Source organism: Rhinolophus sinicus, linkage group LG02 (assembly GCF_036562045.2).
Source record: "Rhinolophus sinicus isolate RSC01 linkage group LG02, ASM3656204v1, whole genome shotgun sequence".
In the NCBI taxonomy this organism is placed as follows: Eukaryota; Metazoa; Chordata; class Mammalia; order Chiroptera; family Rhinolophidae; genus Rhinolophus; species Rhinolophus sinicus.
The window spans coordinates 9,654,631-9,672,321 of record NC_133752.1 but is presented as its reverse complement, the minus strand read 5'-3'; the positions used below and the strand labels follow the sequence as shown (position 1 = coordinate 9,672,321).

The 17,691-nt window shown below is 37.5% G+C and overlaps 1 protein-coding gene across 1 annotated transcript in view; it reads left to right on the top strand.

Annotated features, from left to right (window-relative positions):
- Positions 1 to 17,691, top strand: part of TAPT1 (transmembrane anterior posterior transformation 1) — a 53,897-nt gene that overhangs the window by 26,402 nt on the left and 9,804 nt on the right. Inside the window, exons 4-11 of the mRNA XM_074321651.1 lie at positions 3,868 to 4,030; positions 6,842 to 6,977; positions 8,476 to 8,573; positions 8,754 to 8,823; positions 10,402 to 10,482; positions 12,813 to 12,922; positions 14,292 to 14,351; positions 14,746 to 14,814. Coding sequence (XP_074177752.1) covers positions 3,868 to 4,030; positions 6,842 to 6,977; positions 8,476 to 8,573; positions 8,754 to 8,823; positions 10,402 to 10,482; positions 12,813 to 12,922; positions 14,292 to 14,351; positions 14,746 to 14,814 — 787 coding nt within the window. The remainder of the gene's footprint in view (positions 1 to 3,867; positions 4,031 to 6,841; positions 6,978 to 8,475; positions 8,574 to 8,753; positions 8,824 to 10,401; positions 10,483 to 12,812; positions 12,923 to 14,291; positions 14,352 to 14,745; positions 14,815 to 17,691) is intronic.

The following is a 17,691-nucleotide window of genomic DNA, read 5'->3' as shown; positions in this document are numbered from 1 at the left end:
AGTGTTCTCTAAAAATATCCTAGCAGAGAAGAAAACAAATACTGGGACTGGTTCAAGTTGTTACAAACCAGATGAACTTATTTTGAGGTCGGGTGTTTTCTTATGCAGAGAGGCCATGGTACATACAGATGTCTTTAAGATGCCACCTTACAAATAATTTTTGTTTTGCAACTTTTCTTTTTCATTGACAGGGACATTTATATGAAAACAAGACCCTTGTTTCCTAAGAGTTGTGCTGCTTTTATTTGACTGATGGTGTGGGGACAGAGTCCCCGAGAGCAGCTTCCAGGCTCTTGGCCTGAAAAGGTGCTGGCTCGGTTATTAGATAGCCATCAGCTGTAATCAGATGGCCATGTGCTGTGGCTGGGTGGCCATCCGCTGTAAGCAGTTAGCCATTAGCCACTAATACAACTGCTGTGGCTGCGTTAGGGGGTTGGTTGGTTGGCAGGGAAGCGGATGGCGGATTGTGGCCAGCATATGCGGTTAGCATGTGGATTGTGGATTGCGGATCGTGTTGATCCTACTTCATGTGTCTCGTCCGGCACTGGTGAGACTGGGGTGCAGGAGGACCCCTCCTTGGGGTACTGGCAGATGTTTACTTTTGTATCTCGACCAGTCGCCATCGAGAATATAGTGGTATGACTCCCCTATGTATGGCTCCGTTGTTGTTCCTTTTTGGGCTCACCATACCCTGCGTTGTGGTGCGGGGAGCAGGAGCTGAGACCCTGCATGACAGATGGTCCTGATTTTGAAAATCAGAGTCATCTGTGTGGCAACTAATTATGATAGATTTTCACCAGAGCATCGAGTGCAAAGAAAGCAGTGGATCCAATGGGCAATAGCCCTATTTTTTCTCTTTTTAGAAATAAAGAGTAAATGTGATATGTTTTTAGTACAATAATTTTTCCAAATGAGATTACAACACAGTCATAAATTGTATTGTATTATGCTCAAAGATTATGCTCAAAGATTAAAGGTACTGAGTTGTTGATTCCTGTAAGTTTAAAATTCCTTTTAAGGAAAAGTGTAGAATGGCAGGTGGTGGTGAAGAGCATGCCACCTGGAGCCAGGCTGCCGAGGCCCAGGTCCCTGCTCCCCCACTTCCTGATTTACTGACCACGGCTGCAGGCACACTCTTGATGACTGTTGGCCTCATCTGTAAAATTGGGATGGTGATAGTACCCTCCTCAGAGGATTATTGGGAAACTAACCTGAAAGTATGCAGGGTGCCCAGAATGATACCTGCCACATAATAACTGGATGGGAGGTCACATAAGGTGTTTCTACAACTTTTCTATTGTTTTTACAGCCCAGTTTAATCCTGGGCAAGATAAAGCTCATAAAATTTATGCAAAATTTTTAAAATTTAATTTATTATCATCTTGGTTCAGAATGTGTGGCATTATTTTCCAATGTTTGGTAGCTCTAATTTCTAACAGTGACTTGTATTAAAGATAATAGTTCATAGTTATACTAACACTTTGGTCCTTTGCTGCAAACGTTTATAAGGAATTACAGTTGATCTATACATTAAATAGCCCTTTATGTCTTAGATAGAAATGCTTTGACTAAGATCACTTAACTAAATAAATGCCAATCTAATACCAAAGGCTCTAAGTATAGTTTTCTACTTTAATTAGTTATCAAAATCATTTTGGTAATTAATGATGATTCATTAATACCACCTTATTTTTCATTCCTATCATTTTCTTTCATTCAGAAAGCATGACCTGTACTTAAATACAAAGGCCTACGACTATTGGTGATTTTCAGCATATGCCCAGCTGGGCCCACACTCTGAGGAGGAGGTGGCTGGTGTACTCGGTCCCGAAGCCACCCTTCGTCCCCTGGCTGTCCCAGAGGAGACAGTCGCACATAGGCCTGGAGCCCTGGAGTGTTCAAAATGTCTCCTCCTCTCATTGTTTGAATTAAAAATGAGATTAGCTCCAATTCTCAGCAAATGTAATCCCTCTTCCATTTTCAGTCTTGTGGGGGTGAGGGCAGGGAATTGATAGTTGAATAGCCATTGGCAGAGATCTGTGTTCTGGGCTGGATATTTGGAGGCAGGAGACGCAGTTCACTCTGGGTTCCATGAGGAAGAAAGAGCCCGAGTCTGTCTGGGAGAGGGAACGGCACTGGAGAAAAGGGGACAGAGAAACAATGAGAGAGATTGTCAACTTTGTCCTTGATACAATTTCTCCCAAAACTTCAACTGCTGAGAATAATTGCATTCAGTTTATGATGAGGTCTCAAGACTTGTCATCTGACTTGGACCAAGTCTGACCCGTCCCCCTTTCAGCTGATTGGTTCAGCCCAGTGTCTTCCCTGGTACTTCTAGCCTTTCCTGGACAGTCTTCACAGAACTTGCCTCTTTTCAGGACTATTGCAGTATCCCTTATTCTCTCTGGGGACAGATGAAATTCATTCCTTACTCAACCACATGCAGTGTGCCCTGTAGAAAACAAGAAAGGAGTTCTGTAGCAACTGCTCACAGAGTTGGCATTGCTGCATCATCGGTACCTTGTAAAACAGTGTTCCGGGTATCAGTTGGGAGACTTACACGTTCCTTGTTGAAGGATCTTGGGAGGAAAAGAGCCCCTGACCCAAATGTGACAAGAGTTAGGAAAGCACTCCAGAGAGCAGGTAGCCAACGAATAAAACACTTCAGCAGGTAGCTCAGCTGGGAAGTGAGCTCACCCGTGCGGCGCTGTGACACTGTTGTCACGATGGTTGGAAATGAAGAGATTCTGCAGCTCCTACTGAAAATACGCGGGGCTTTCTGTTGATGGCACTGTACATACAAGCTGCCATAACAGGAGACAGCATTTGCTGCCCTGAGGCATCAGCCCACAGTGCACTTGGAGAAAACTTCCCATTTTTGTCACAGGAGTTTATATCCAGTGAAAGAAATCCTGAATTTCTTCTTACCTCCTATACTTTTTTCTGTGTCTTTGTAAGATGTTTCCAGTCACAGTTTAGGTTTAGCTCTTCATACTCTGACCTCAGAAGTAAGGAATGATTCTACTCATATTAATTAGGGGAAAAACCTATTTTCAACTCATGTCACAGAGGGCTAACTTCTATAATGTAAAAGCTATCTTACAAACCAATAATAAAAAAGTATGAGAGAATTCACAGAAAATATAAATAGTTTAAATACATTAAGAAGATGTCGGTCTCCTAATGACAGAAATTAACATTGGAACTATACTAGGTACCATTTTTCACCAGTAGTATTGACAAAGATCCATAAATTGATCAAACACCGGATTGAAGCACATGGGCTGCAGGCTTTCTCATGTTTCTAGTGGAAGTATAGATTAGTTCAACCCCAGCAGAGGGCAGTTCAGATGCTTCACGCAAAATATCAAGTGAACATAAACTTGTAATTCCAATTTTAGGAATTTATCCTATAGATATACTTTCATATATGAGGCATGATATATATTTCATCATGGTTGATAGGTGCAAAAAACTGGAAATCTGTCAGTGATCTGTTAAATAAAACTACAGTACATCCACACAGAAGCTGTCGAGCTTCACGATGAGGTAAAAGCTTATGTCATAATCTCGGAAAGCCATTGCTTTAAAGCACTCTCCACAGACACCTGCCCTCTGTGCTCGCTTGTCAGGGCTGCCCACTTCAAAGAGTAATTCTGCTTTAACGTCTTTACATTCTGTACTTGGGCAGAAAATTTCACACTGTTGAGTAGTCAGTTATATAACGTTCCTTGTTAGTTTGAAGTTTTTGAAAGATCAGCCTAATTCTCATTACCTTTGTATGCCAGTGTATGTCCAATAAAGACGATTTATTTTGAGAATTTACGAAGTAAAACTCATATTTTTATTACTTCTCATATGTTGCAGGGACAGACGTTTGCTGCAGCCTGCCCAGGTGTGTGACATTTTGAAGGGTGTCCTTTTGGTAATCTGCTATTTTATGATGCACTATGTCGACTACTCCATGATGTATCATCTGATAAGGGGGCAGTCGGTCATCAAGCTCTATATCATCTACAACATGCTCGAGGTGAGTGACAGCCCTCACCTACCCGCCGGGTCAGCCCAGCCCCCGCCTGCACAGGCTTGGTGCGAGGCGCCGCTCAGCCTGAAGCCCGCCAGTACAGAGAATTTTCCTGCCGCTCTGGTCAGGGTGTCCTGGCCTTCCATATGTGTCCTGTCGCTGGGGGACCTTGCTAAAAGGCAGATTCTGATTGAGTGGATCTGGGCCGGGTTTGGAGAGCCTGGCTTTCTAATGAGATGGTGCCTGTGATGCTGGTCCTGGGACACTTAAGGCTGCAGGTCAGGGCCTGACATGTCCTCCAGGAGGGAAGAAGGGTTCCTGTTGCCTACATATCACTGCCCCCTCGAGAATGTAAATTGTCAAATGGTGGGGAAATTGGCTTGGCATATTTGTTGGAAACCCATATCTACTTTTTGCTAGAACTTTGGAAATTATGTTGAAAATGATAGGATTATATACTACGTATGTTTGCTGTAATAGATTTATATTTAAATTGCTTTGAAATTTTTATAGAGAGCAAGTAAACGTGTTCCCCAATTTCTCTAAGTACTTAACAGTTTTAATACAATATATCTCAGTTTAAACTTAAAGCAGTCAGCATGTGACACTCTGCATTTATATAAAAAATAAGCAGTTACACAAAGCAAAAAAAATACTTTATTTATAGGCAGAATCTTAATAAGTTTTTTAAACAGTAAGCTACCCTACGTTGTATAATAAATTTGCATTTTTCTATACTACTTTTTAGGAACATAAGTAAGGTCTGCCTGTCTTAAATTAGCTAGGAAGGGATTTTTCCTAATGAGTGGACAGATGGGGTGACGTTGGGGCTGCTGGTCTTTGTGCTCTGAAGCTGCATTGCTGTGGTTCATGAGGGCTTCCCATCTCATCGCAGAAGACAGGGAGCCCAGGCCATCCTTGTTAGTCCTAAATGCATTCACCCCTCCACCCCCAGCTTCCTTATTGTAGCTCCATGCTGTACACTTGCTTTGCCCCACCAAGTAGGATGCAGGCGGTGGGTGTGCATGAAGTCTGGGAAGCACCATAGCCGTCCTGCTCCCTCCGTCCCCCCAGAAAGAGGCCTGGGCCTCACTTCCTCTTGTGCTGTTTGAATACTTCTTCGTGCCAGTGCCCTGCTAGTCTCCTTTACTGCCTTCCCTCTAGGCGATTACAGGTAAGGAGGGCTTCTCCCTGTCCCCAAACTTGATGTGTATGCCTCCTGAGTCACAAAGCCCTCTACAATGTGGTATTATTACTATTACTTGGAAATAGGTCAAGGAAAGGGATCCATGGATTGCTGATCAAAATGGTTTTAATGTGTCCTCACTTGGTAGACTGTAGTAGATGATGTGGTTTAAACACAGTGGACAAGAGGAGTCCAGAGCGAAACCATCTCCGGTCCTGCACACAGCTGCTGGTTGTTGAATGTCTCTAACCCTTGATTTCTCACCTGTAAAATGGAGATACTGGGGGAATTGTGAGGACTAAATAAGACGGTACATAGAAAGGGCTTAGCACGATGCCAGGCACGCTCCCTACGTGGTAGTTGTTATTCTCTCAGCAAGCATTTGATTGGCATTTCATATGCCAAGCACTGTCTGACGCCCTGCAGATCCAGAGGTGAACAAAGCCTGATCTCCTGGAGCTTACATTCTAAGGTGGGAGATAGACAGCCAACAAGGAGGAATCAGGAAATGATACCTACCGTGATGGAAAAGAACAGGGTGATGCCTTAGAAACTGTGGAAGCCACAAGCGATCGATGGTCAGGAAAGGCCTCTTAGAATTGCCGTTTCAGCTGGGTCTTGGATGATATACCCTCGTTTTTCTTTTTTATGTGCTGCTTTTTATTACTTATTATGCTATATTCATGAAGATCAGTGCCTGAAAATGTCTTTAGAAAGTAAATCTGCATACTATATTCTATATAATAAACCTCAAACAAATTACAGCTACTGTTTACAAATATTGGATATGAACAGAATGCTTCAGATGATATATTTGGCCTCAAGGATTTAAGTTTGTGTGACGGGCCAGCCGCCACAAGTCGATCGGTTCCCGAATGGGGGAGTGGGAATGAATAAAAGACACTCTCACATATGATGATGGCGATCGCGGACCCCAGTGATGCTGGAGACACTAAGTTTATTTTACTGCACCTATATATGCAGTTTGAGTACGTGCAACTTAGCAACGAAAGTATGCATTATCTTAGCAACTGTAAATTCTTTAACTTTTACATAGGAGACACAAAATTCACTGAAACTCCCAAAAGTAATTATCTTATCAATTGCCCTGATAGGCATCAGCTTCTGTGTCCGGGAACTGGCCGTTCCCACCACATACCTGAGCAGCTTACAAGCTTAAGCTCCCCTCAGGTGCAGGCAGAGACAATTGCCTTAGGGGGAGGAAACAGGTAGCATAAACCGAGCCATTCTGTAAAGCTCAGAGTTTCCTGTAACCATGGCTCCCCACAAGTTTGAATGCTGAATTTGAATTCAGAGAGTTAAAACAAGAGAAACTATAATTTTGATATATCGTCTCCCTTTTATTTTTGCCAGCATGGAAGACTTTTCTTGTTACACAAACATAGCTGATTAGACAAAGTCTCATTCAAATAGCACAAGAATTTGAGCACTCACTGTGTGTGAGGAAGAGACACATCAGTGAGTAAGTGACAAAGACCCTGCTCTTTGGAAGCTTACCTTCCAGTGGGATTTAAAAAGTCAGATTTCTAGTATTTGAGTTGCTTCTGAATTTTAGTAACATATTTAAATGGAATAGTAAGAAACACCTTTACAATATTTTTTCTCTTTAGGTAGCAGATCGTCTGTTTTCATCCTTTGGTCAAGACATATTAGATGCTCTCTATTGGACAGCAACGGAACCTAAAGAAAGAAAAAGAGCTCACATTGGGGTGATTCCTCACTTTTTCATGGCTGTTCTCTATGTCTGTATCCTTTTAGGCATATCAGAAATTCCAACAGCCAGCGCGATTCTGCGTAATTTTAATCTGGTTAACTGTTTCTCAGATTTAAAATTGCGTGTCTGTGTGTGTGTACCCTAAACACTAATGTGAAATGTCTGCTTTCTTTTGAGAAATTAGTTATAATAGTGATTATAAATTAATTTAAAGAGCCTCCTGTATGCATGTTCCTTTGAACTGCTACAAAACAGTTCTATTCTCAGTGTAACTGATGATGTGGAAAGCTTTTTGAATGAAAAGATAGTGTTTATAGATACTTTACATTTCTATAGCTCTATGTAACTTTTTTGTACTTATATTGGATTTTTTTGAAGTTATCTTTAAGCCTGTAAATTCTTTGTTACAACCTTGGGCTTAAAATGTATACAGTTCATAAAGAAGAAAAGTTTGAAATTGGTTGGGAGGAATTTTAGAGGTTTTACTCTTCCCCCTACATCCATCTTAAAGCTTTTCTTTTGAAGAGTAAAGGCTTTACTACTGTGTTTTCCCAAATATAAGACCGGATCTTATATTAATTTTTGCTTCAAAAGATGCATTAGGGCTTATGTTCAGGGGATGTCATCCTGAAAAATCATGCTAGGGCTTATTTTCCAGTTAGGTCTTATTTTTCGGGGAAACACGGAAGATGTAAATAGTATGTGTGTGTGTACCTGTTCATATATATTTACACACACATCTATACCTACATTTAAGTTCCATATAGGCTCAGAACCTGTTCACAGGACTGAGTCATGTGATTTTTTTCATACTGTCTCTTGATAGTATGAAAGAATTGGATTAATACTTGGAAAGTTAAGGGACTCAGTGGGAAGATTTCTATGAGTAAAAACTTGTTTCAAGTATAATGGACTAAAACAGTTACTGTTCTGATTTAAATAAACTCTTCTGTGTGTAATATGAATATAATTCTGCAACTTGCCATGTCTTCAAAAATGACATACGAAAAAGAATCTTAATTATCAGACATTTCTTACTGTCTTATATTCCCATCCCCTGAAGAACCATAGAGAAAGATCACTTCCAGACTTTTACTTTGTGATCTTTTCTGCTTTAGAATGCAAGTTATCTTAATACAGAATGTATACTGCTAAGTGTCTTCTTTCAGTATTTACCATAATTTATTTGTTTAACAAAAATTTTTAAGGACCTATTTCCCAAGCGTTATGCCAAATTCCAGAGATCTAGAAAGAACAAGACAGGACTCCCAGTCTAAGTGAGTGGACGCACAGAGGTTCATTGCCGCTTTTATTTGTTTCGTATGGGAAGTGTAATCTTAATCCTGTCAAATTTATATCAACTGCATCTAATAGAGAAATCATTAAGATAATAAAATACTATGTGAGACTTGTTTTAGAAAGCATGGTCATCTTTTACCCCATTATTCACTTTGAAAATTGTTTAGTATTCTCTCTTAATATAATACGAAAACAGACTTAAGTTTTTTCTTTGACATCACTTACTGCTAGTTTTGCATGCAATTCTTATAATGGTTCAAGCAACAACTCTCAACGTAGCTTTTAACTCACACAACAAGTCCCTGCTTACTATCATGATGTCTAATAATGTAAGTATGAAATTTTTATTTTACATTTTTGAGGTGATACAGGCACTTTAACGCAATATTCTGGATGGGATAAATAATTTTTTCTAAATGTTATTTATTGTCCAGGAAGTTTTACATGTACTATATCCATTTTTAAAACTGTTTTAATGATAAAGATGCTATTTCTGTTTGCTGTTTCAGTTTGTTGAAATTAAAGGAAGCGTTTTCAAGAAGTTTGAAAAGAACAATCTTTTTCAAATGTCAAATAGTGGTATGTACAATTTGATTCTACTTGCAGCTTTGTTCGGTATTATTTTGCAGTTTATTCTGAAACTTCAGTGTCTCATTTCATTTGGACTACTGTTACTTTGACTTTAGCTGTCCTTTTTCTTACTCTTCAACATTTTTACTAAATTTGCATATTATATTGGTTATTGCAATCTCAGGATATTTAAGATACAAAAAAATTATAAACATTTACATAGCACCTTACCATACTTTCAGAAACTTCTCATGAATCCGGAAATTTCTTTGTAGCAGATGATATTATTCTATTCTATTGATGTGGAAACTAAAACACAGAGAAAATGATTTGACTTTGCCAACTTCACTAACTACTAAGAGCAGAATTATGAAAGCTCAGACCTCTCACAAACAAGGGCTAAGAGCTGAGCTACCCTGGAAAAGGAGGCAGTGCTCCTGACTAGGGATTCAGGGAGACACACGTGGAAAATACCAGCTTGCTTACAGAGCCTAAGGTTTAGCTGTAGGATAAAAGTCCAAATCATTTGCTCTAACAGGGAAAGGTAGAAATAAGGGAAGCCAAGACAATCTGAGGAAAGACTTCAAGGTGAAATTGAAATGCAGAGGGTTATAGGGGTTCCCACAGATGGATGGCGTGGCGTGGCCTGGAATTGCCGAGCTACTGGAATATTCTGGAAACAGTAAAATGTGTACAGCCTTTGAGATGCATCACGTTATAGGAGTGATTGCTCTGGCCACAGCCCGTACCACTCACTGCATGCGCACACACACATGCACACATACCCGGTGGGTGTGCCAGACTTACTGCAGATGCAGATTTATTTCATTTTATTTCTTCATTACATAGTATCTTAGGCTGTAATAATTAAATAGCTTAAAAAGTGAAATGTGTCAACTCGCTGTAAGCAGGAATTTAGTTATTTACTTTTATTAAATAAATTCTTTCAGACTAAGCTGAGCATACTTAATAACTTATGATACTACATATCATTGTGAAACCTAATTTGGGGGATTGTTTTTTCTCCCTAAGTTATATATACATCCTAAGAAATGCTATTGTAATACTGATCCTCTTAGCCAAAGGATTCATCAGGTCGGGGCACTTACTTGTGCACTTACTATTTACCAGATTGGAAATAGTCCAGGATACAGGGGTTTTATGTTCCTTTTTTACTCTCTGCTTCTATTTTTTCTTCTGTAAAATGAAGACAGTCGTCATATATCCCTAAAGACCATTGAAGGAATCTGACTCAATCTCAATCTGAGCAGATTGATGGTTTGAATATTTTTTGAAGTTTGTAGAAAACAGGACTTCTCGATACTAGAATTATGTTGGTGAAAGAAGTGGCTTACCAATATAATACCATCATATATGTGTGTGTGTGTGTGTGTGTGTGTGTGTGTGTGTGTGTGTGTGTGTGTATATATATATACACACATATATATGTTTATATATATAATAGTATATTTATTTTATAGACATTTGTACCTAATATAATAGTTTCATCATATTCTGACTAACATTTATTTTATATGTTCACTATGTTATTATATGCACTACAGTATTTATGTTAATTTTTTTCAGATATTAAGGAACGATTCACAAATTATGTGCTTTTGCTAATAGTGTGTCTGAGAAACATGGAACAGTTTTCCTGGAATCCAGGTAACTTTTAACAAATACAGTGGCTTCTAATTTTACTCTTGAACCCCAAATCATTCTTTTGCACAAGATAAATAAGTATTGCAGAAAACTTTAAAGCGTTCTAGCTGTTCTACTCTCTAGTATTAGAAATACCTGTCTCAGTAGAATGCATGGGGTATATTCTCTGTGATGTGTTGGGGTGTCACACCACATGGCATGACACCATGTCCCATAACCATGTGGCGTCTCTAGCACTATGTACTCCATGGGTGAGGGAATCCTGCTAAGAACCACAACTCCTAAGCCTCTTTTTTTTTTTTTTAACTGTAGTATTCTGTAGTTATCTAAATAAGTTCAATTTATTTCATTTTAGGGGCTCACCAGAACTTTTGCTCTTTCCTAACATTTGTCTTTTACTTATTAATTAATTAGCATTTTGAATGAGGATAAATTAAAGAAATACAATGTAAAGCAGTAAATTGTTACTTACACACAGCTCTGAATTATGGCTGACAGGAAATTGTCAAGATTCCATGAACATTCACCATCCATTCAGTTGACAGACATTCACTGAGTATGTGCTGTGTGGCACATGTGAAAAGTACTAAGACACATTAGGACTCACAGGCTTACAGAGGAAATAGACAGGTAATTACAGCACAGTCTAGTAATACCTAAGGGAGCTTGGTGGGAAACGATCACGTGCTTAGGTATCTCAAGTAATTTATTTAGAGTTTTCCAGTGTGTGACACTTTCATACAACTTTGTTCTTAAGAAATGAGATTGTGTTTTGCGTTTTATTTATTACCCCCATACCATGCATGTTGTAGGCATTTAATAACTTCTTGTTAATTTATTTTGATTCATTATTGTTAGTTTTCAGGCACCTGTGAAAAATTAGAAACAGACGTAAAATGAGATGTATGATCGTGGAAGTATATTTCCAGAAGTCATTTTCTTGTCGAAACCATAAAATCAAACAGTGTGTCTTACAGCTTGAGTTCTAATCTGAATGGATCCAAAAGCTACCTGACTTGTGGAGTCAAAGCCCCTCCTCCACACACACACCTAGATTCTCTGTGTACCTGGATTCTTGGTTTATAAGTTAGTTAGCAGGGTGTCCACCCTGATGGCTGGTCCCAGCAGAGCCTATGTGGATCAATGTCCCCAAGCAGGGTTGTTGTGCCAAAGGACAGTGTTCCCTAAGCCTGCTAACAACTGGATGCTTGAAGTCTTATTTTACACTTGACGTTCAACAGATTATCTTACGTTTTTGCTATCATTGTGGTGGGTATGAGAGAGGAACACTTCTTTGTTGGTGAATTCATCATTCTTTTACTTCTTTTAGTTATTGTTTTTATTTCCTTCTCTTTTTAAACCAACGTACCATTGATGGAAGCTTTCCCTAAGTTCCCATGATTATGAATAACATAAAACTAGTACTGGCTCTTTTGTATGCCAGGCACATTGCTGTGCACTTTACATCATTCTCTCTTGTCGCTCACATCATGGTGAAGTACAGATCTTTTATTCTGTAGGTAAGAAATCTGGCACTTAGATCATTAAGGAACCTGCCCAAGGTCATACAGCCAGTTAGTGGCAGAGTTTATGTTTAAAGAGATCCCTTGATTCCCAAACCTCAACATGGTGACAGACTCGCTGAAACTGCTTTGTCAGCATGTCTAGCCCCAGCAGCTGCCCAGGTCCTGAATTGCCATAGGTCATCGTCAATATTTCTGACTTTCTTCTTGTTCTGTCCCATTCTTACATCCTTCTTCAGGATCTTAGGAAGTTACCTGTTTGCATTTTTTAATTAGATACTTGATACTGAATTGACATTTTAATAAATGTAAAGGTGAGCAAAATTGACGAATTACATCTGTATGACAGTGAAATAAATGATTGATCTGTGTATTTGTCATAGTGATAAAAGAGGGGAAAAAAATTGTTCGATTGACTTGTCCCTGGTGGCACATGTCCCTACTAGCTATTTACTGTCACACTGAGGCATCTATAGAATGAAAGGATTTTATAAGGAACCTGCTTAATTAGTCATCCCACCAGCAGTCCCATGTTGGCTCCAGGAAGGGAGGCAGGGGCTCTGTTCCCCACTGGGTCTTCCCCTAGTAGTGCAGAGAAACTACAAGGTAAATGTTGGTTGAATGAATTATCCTTTAGCTTGGTAAAATATGGCTCCTTTGGTAATTAATTGAATGCAAGTTCTCTCTCTATTATCATTTTTTGAAAGCATTATAGTTTTGCCCTGTGGATTTTAGATGTCTATGGTAGCCTCTGATATTATGAATTTTGTTTATATTAAGTGATTTGTCTTTTTTCTCCATACTTTATAGATCATCTCTGGGTATTATTTCCAGATGTCTGTATGGTGATTGCATCAGAAATTGCTGTGGATATTGTAAAACATGCTTTTATCACCAAGTTCAATGACATTACTGCAGATGTATGTATTTTAATAAACATTTCAGTGTCTGATGTTGACTTCTGCTACTTAATATTATAAAGTTGTAGAAGGGCAAGTTTAGGTTTACTGCATTTATGAAGATAATAGAAGAGTACTGCTTTAAAATTAGAATTATAATTTTAACTTTCTAAAAATTATTACATTACTGAAAGTGTAATGTTTCAATATTAAACAGTTCTGGTGCCACATTTTTGAGTGGCGGTGTGGATTGACTAGTAGTTGAGGTCAGAGTGTCACTAACTAACAATTAGTGCAAACTGTTAATACTACGTCATCTGTTTACTTAAACTTTTAAAAATCACATTGTTTGTGTTTAAAACATTAGACTGTCAAAACTTTTCTCTCTGGCTAGATTTTTAAAGACTTTATAGTTAAAAATTCATTTTTTTTTTTTCCTATGGGTATAGGTTCTGGTAAGTTTTACAAGACAAGAACCTTACATTTTTCTGGTGAAAACGTTTGATGAAACAGAAATGTGGTTTATATTGTAACCAGATATTCTGTACGGTTTCCAAAAATAGACATGTGGCCACAGGCTCATCTACCAAACGTGGGCGAGTTTTCTAGTGCATCCCTCATTCCTTCAGCAGTACCCAAATGAACAGTAATTTCAACAGTTTTCTAGATTTTATTTGGGTTGTACTTTGTCTTACTCTGCTACTTATTTCAAAAGGCAAAGATTTAAAGTCTGAAGCAGTTGCAACTGCTACAATATGATGATTTGATAATGGGTTTTGGAATGCTTTAATATATTTGAATAAAATACAATTTTACACTTTTCAGTAAAGCACTGATGAAGTAATTTCACTGTTTAGTCTCTTGGCTTCCTCAACATAGAATGATTCCCTTTTCATGGCATCATTTTCTCAACATCTGAAGTCGAAATTAATAGGCATGATTCAAGTACTCAGTGCAGCCTTCAGTGGAAATGGCAATTTACAGTACCTTCATGACTGCTGTGTTCTAAGAAGGCATTGTTACGAGATATACAGTAATAATAATATTTTTAAACTGTTTATTTAATTTAAATTTTTTAAGTTGTTTTATATATATTACACTACTTAAAATACCCACTCTTCCCAAAATTCTAAACTCTCAGGATTATAATCATTGAGTATCCCTCTTTGAAGAGAAACTTTTAAAAGGCTTGTGAACATAACAGGTGGGGGAATTGAGGCTGTGTTTTATCCTTATTGTAGGAAAACAAATAGAGAAACACTACCCAGATGTCTGCTTGGTTCTTAGGACCTTTTTTCTGATGAAATAGCGAATGTTTTCATCTACAAAGTCTTTCCACATGACGTATTTGCACTGTATTATTTAATATTGCCTTCTTATTTGTCTTTAGGTCTACAGTGAATATAGAGCCAGCCTTGCTTTTGACCTTGTTAGCAGTCGACAGAAAAATGTGAGCATTATATCCAAAACATAATCTGGAATTAATTGACAGTGATTTAATTTAGCATGGAATATTGATGAATGGAAAGCTACATAAACTTAAACTTCTTACATAAACTCTGTTCTTGACACTAAATGTTTACAAATTAATAAAAATAACACTAATACTTAACATAAATAGGGTATGATCTTTACAGCACTGTAACAGTTATGTAACTTTGTATTTAAAACTTCTTATAAACATTTAGATTTCCACATTGCTTTACTAAATTACATGGTAGATGCCTGGTTCTCTTCATGCTGGTAACCTCACCTGTTTAGAAAATAAGCTGATGATGAGTGAATAGCACTTTTACAAATGCAGTTTAAATCTCATAAATCTTTTTTCTCCTTCCTCTGTCCAGGCGTATACTGATTACAGCGACTCTGTAGCGCGGAGAATGGGGTTCATTCCTCTCCCACTAGCTGTTCTGGTAAGTCCAGACTTCCCTCTTTTTCTAAACGTTTCGATAGCCATCATTATAGGATAGGAATAAATGGATTATCAGTAAGTTTGTTTCAGAAGGACTTGATATAAAAATGAAAGGTAAATGACTTGGAAGGAAATTTTGATTTAAATTATAGCATTATCCTTTTGGAATTTGAGCCATCCAATAGATAAATGATATTAAAGAACTGTTCTTATATAATGGCTTTTCTAACGGTGAGAACATTCTTTTGCCATTTGTCACTTGGCAAAGGTTTTGTTTTTTGAATGGAAATACCTGGTGGTAGGCATTGGCATGGCCACTGTAACCCATATTGGTACAAGTATGAGTTGATCCAGCATTTCTAAAGGGCAGTTTGACAGTATTACGGAATAATTCCAGTTCTAGGAATTTATCCTAAGGAAATAGTTATAAAAGCCACATGATGATTTCTAGGCAAGGTTATACACTACAGTGACATTTATAGTAGTAAAAATTTGGAAACAAATGAAACATTAAATAAATTACAATATGCTCAAATGAAGAAATATTCTGTATTCATTTTCCAAAGTTTTTACAATGAAAATTTCTACTCCTATGTTTGGGAAATATATGTGTGTGTGTGTGTGTGTATATACATACATATATATATGTATATGTATATATGTATATATGTATACACGTATTAAATAATAGCACTGAAATTTACTAAATGAACTAAAAAAGTTATCAATTTTTAAAATCTTAATAAATTGCTCAGGATAGCCTTGTAAGTAGTTACTAGTCACATCCAGCTGTAATAACGTTCATTAAGAAGACTTGCTGGCTGCACTTGTATTTCATTATATTCCTTATTGTGTCTCTATTGTCCTCACTTCAAAACACATGCAACCATCTTTTTTGCTAGAGGTCATCTAGAGTTCTCCCTTAATGCAAAGTCTCATGGAAATCAACTAGGAGATGGATAAAGAAGTTGCAGGTCATACCAAACTATATTTTAGACCAGCTTGCCTGACTTTTTTAGAGAGTGGATGATGAATAGATTCAATGTCATTTAAATTTTAGTGTGACTCTCCAGATAACCACATCCTAAATGTTTTCAATTATATTAGTGGTTTATTATATAACAAGATAGCTTTCTTTTGCTTCAGAAAAGGAACTCCTAGAATTTTGGAAAAATGGAGGATTCTAAAGAGTAAAATAATTATTTAAGGTTTAAGAGATTGATAAATTAGAATATTAAATTTTTCTACATTTGTTTCCTATAGTTGGGAACAGCGTGAGGATAAACCTAGATAGCCTGTTTGATTTTTGTTTTAAAGAATTGGTTAGGTGATTGGATTTAAATATGGCCCTGCTTTGCCAAATAATGACTATCTAGTAACTTATTTGCCAGAAAACTCTATTCATGATGAGTATGAATTTTTTAATTTAGTATTTAAAGACTTTTTGTTTTTAAATGAGTTTTCATGGTTGTTATAACAAAAGATTTAAACTTAATTGGTAATTGATCAACAAAACACTCGTGGAAAACCTGTATTTTCAAAGGGGTTGTTATCACTATAGTTACACAGTGATCTATCTAGTGGGTTTTTTCTTTTTGGTTTTTTTGTTTTTGTTTTTGTTTTTTGTTTTGTTTTGTTTTTCTTTTTTTGTTTTTTTTTTCTTTTCTCAAAATGACACCATAGTTTTGGCAAACATCTAGGACTTTTAGGCATATACTAAGGTCTCAGTAATTAGTTCTTTAATTGAGGCCCAAGAATGGCAATGCTTACTTCTAAATGTTACCTTAGCTCCTGAAATGAATTCATATCCAAAAATAGTAGAAGGAATCATGTATTAAGGTCTCATGGAAATTAACCTTTGTACTTATGTATCTTCAAGTTATCTAATGATATACTAGATAAAAATGAAGTCAGTTAAGCCTTGAATGTGATCATTGGTTTGCCTTTCATATTAACGAATAAAATCCTAGAGCCATATTAATTTCCAGCACAAATGTTTGTACAACAGGTCACTTCCCCGTTAGAGGAAATGATGATGACTTCCATATCGGTTTTCTCATAATGAAACTTGATTGAACATATGACAATCTATTCCCTCTATCTCCTCCCAATTGTTCTTTTATTAGCAGCATTTTAAAAGTATTGTTTAATGTATATCTTATGATGTTTATTTAGGATACCCTAATAAACTCTTCCATTTGATAACATTACTAGATAAGGTCAGTTATTTTCCATTTTCGTATAGCAGTCACCCTAGACCCTAATACAGGTTTCCCCCGCTGTCTGAAAGTAGAGCATTTCTGTGAAACTTCTCATAAGCCGACATGATGTAAATTAAAGAAGCAGTAGTTAATTTATGTCATTATTTCATTTACTATGATTAAAACACTTAATTACACCCAGTTTTACCCTAAACATAACCTTCCAAGCTATCTTGGACTATTCTGATACCTGAGGACACACCTTGCTAACAGATGCACAAAATAAATCAAGATAAAGCCCAGATGCTCACACAGTTCACAGCTTGGGGGACCTGGTGCTGAGATGCTGAGTGTCGTTCCTGGGGAAGGAACTCGGCGGGCCACTCTCACTGCTGGGGGTGTGAGCTGTCTCCAGAACAGCTCACTGCAAATCAAACGCTGAACGCTCTTTACACTTTTCGCATTTTGAAGTAAAAGCGAAAATTTCCTTTGGATTTCTTTCGGCTAGTGAAGAAAACAGGTACTAATGTAGGTCTTTCATAAAAACAGTGGCATGAAGTGCTCCTTCAAAAAGCGGGGAATGCCTATATATGGGTATAAAGCTGAAGCTATAATATATAAACATTTTCCCCTGACAGATCCCACCAGATTCAGTCATCAGACTTCCAAGGGTAATG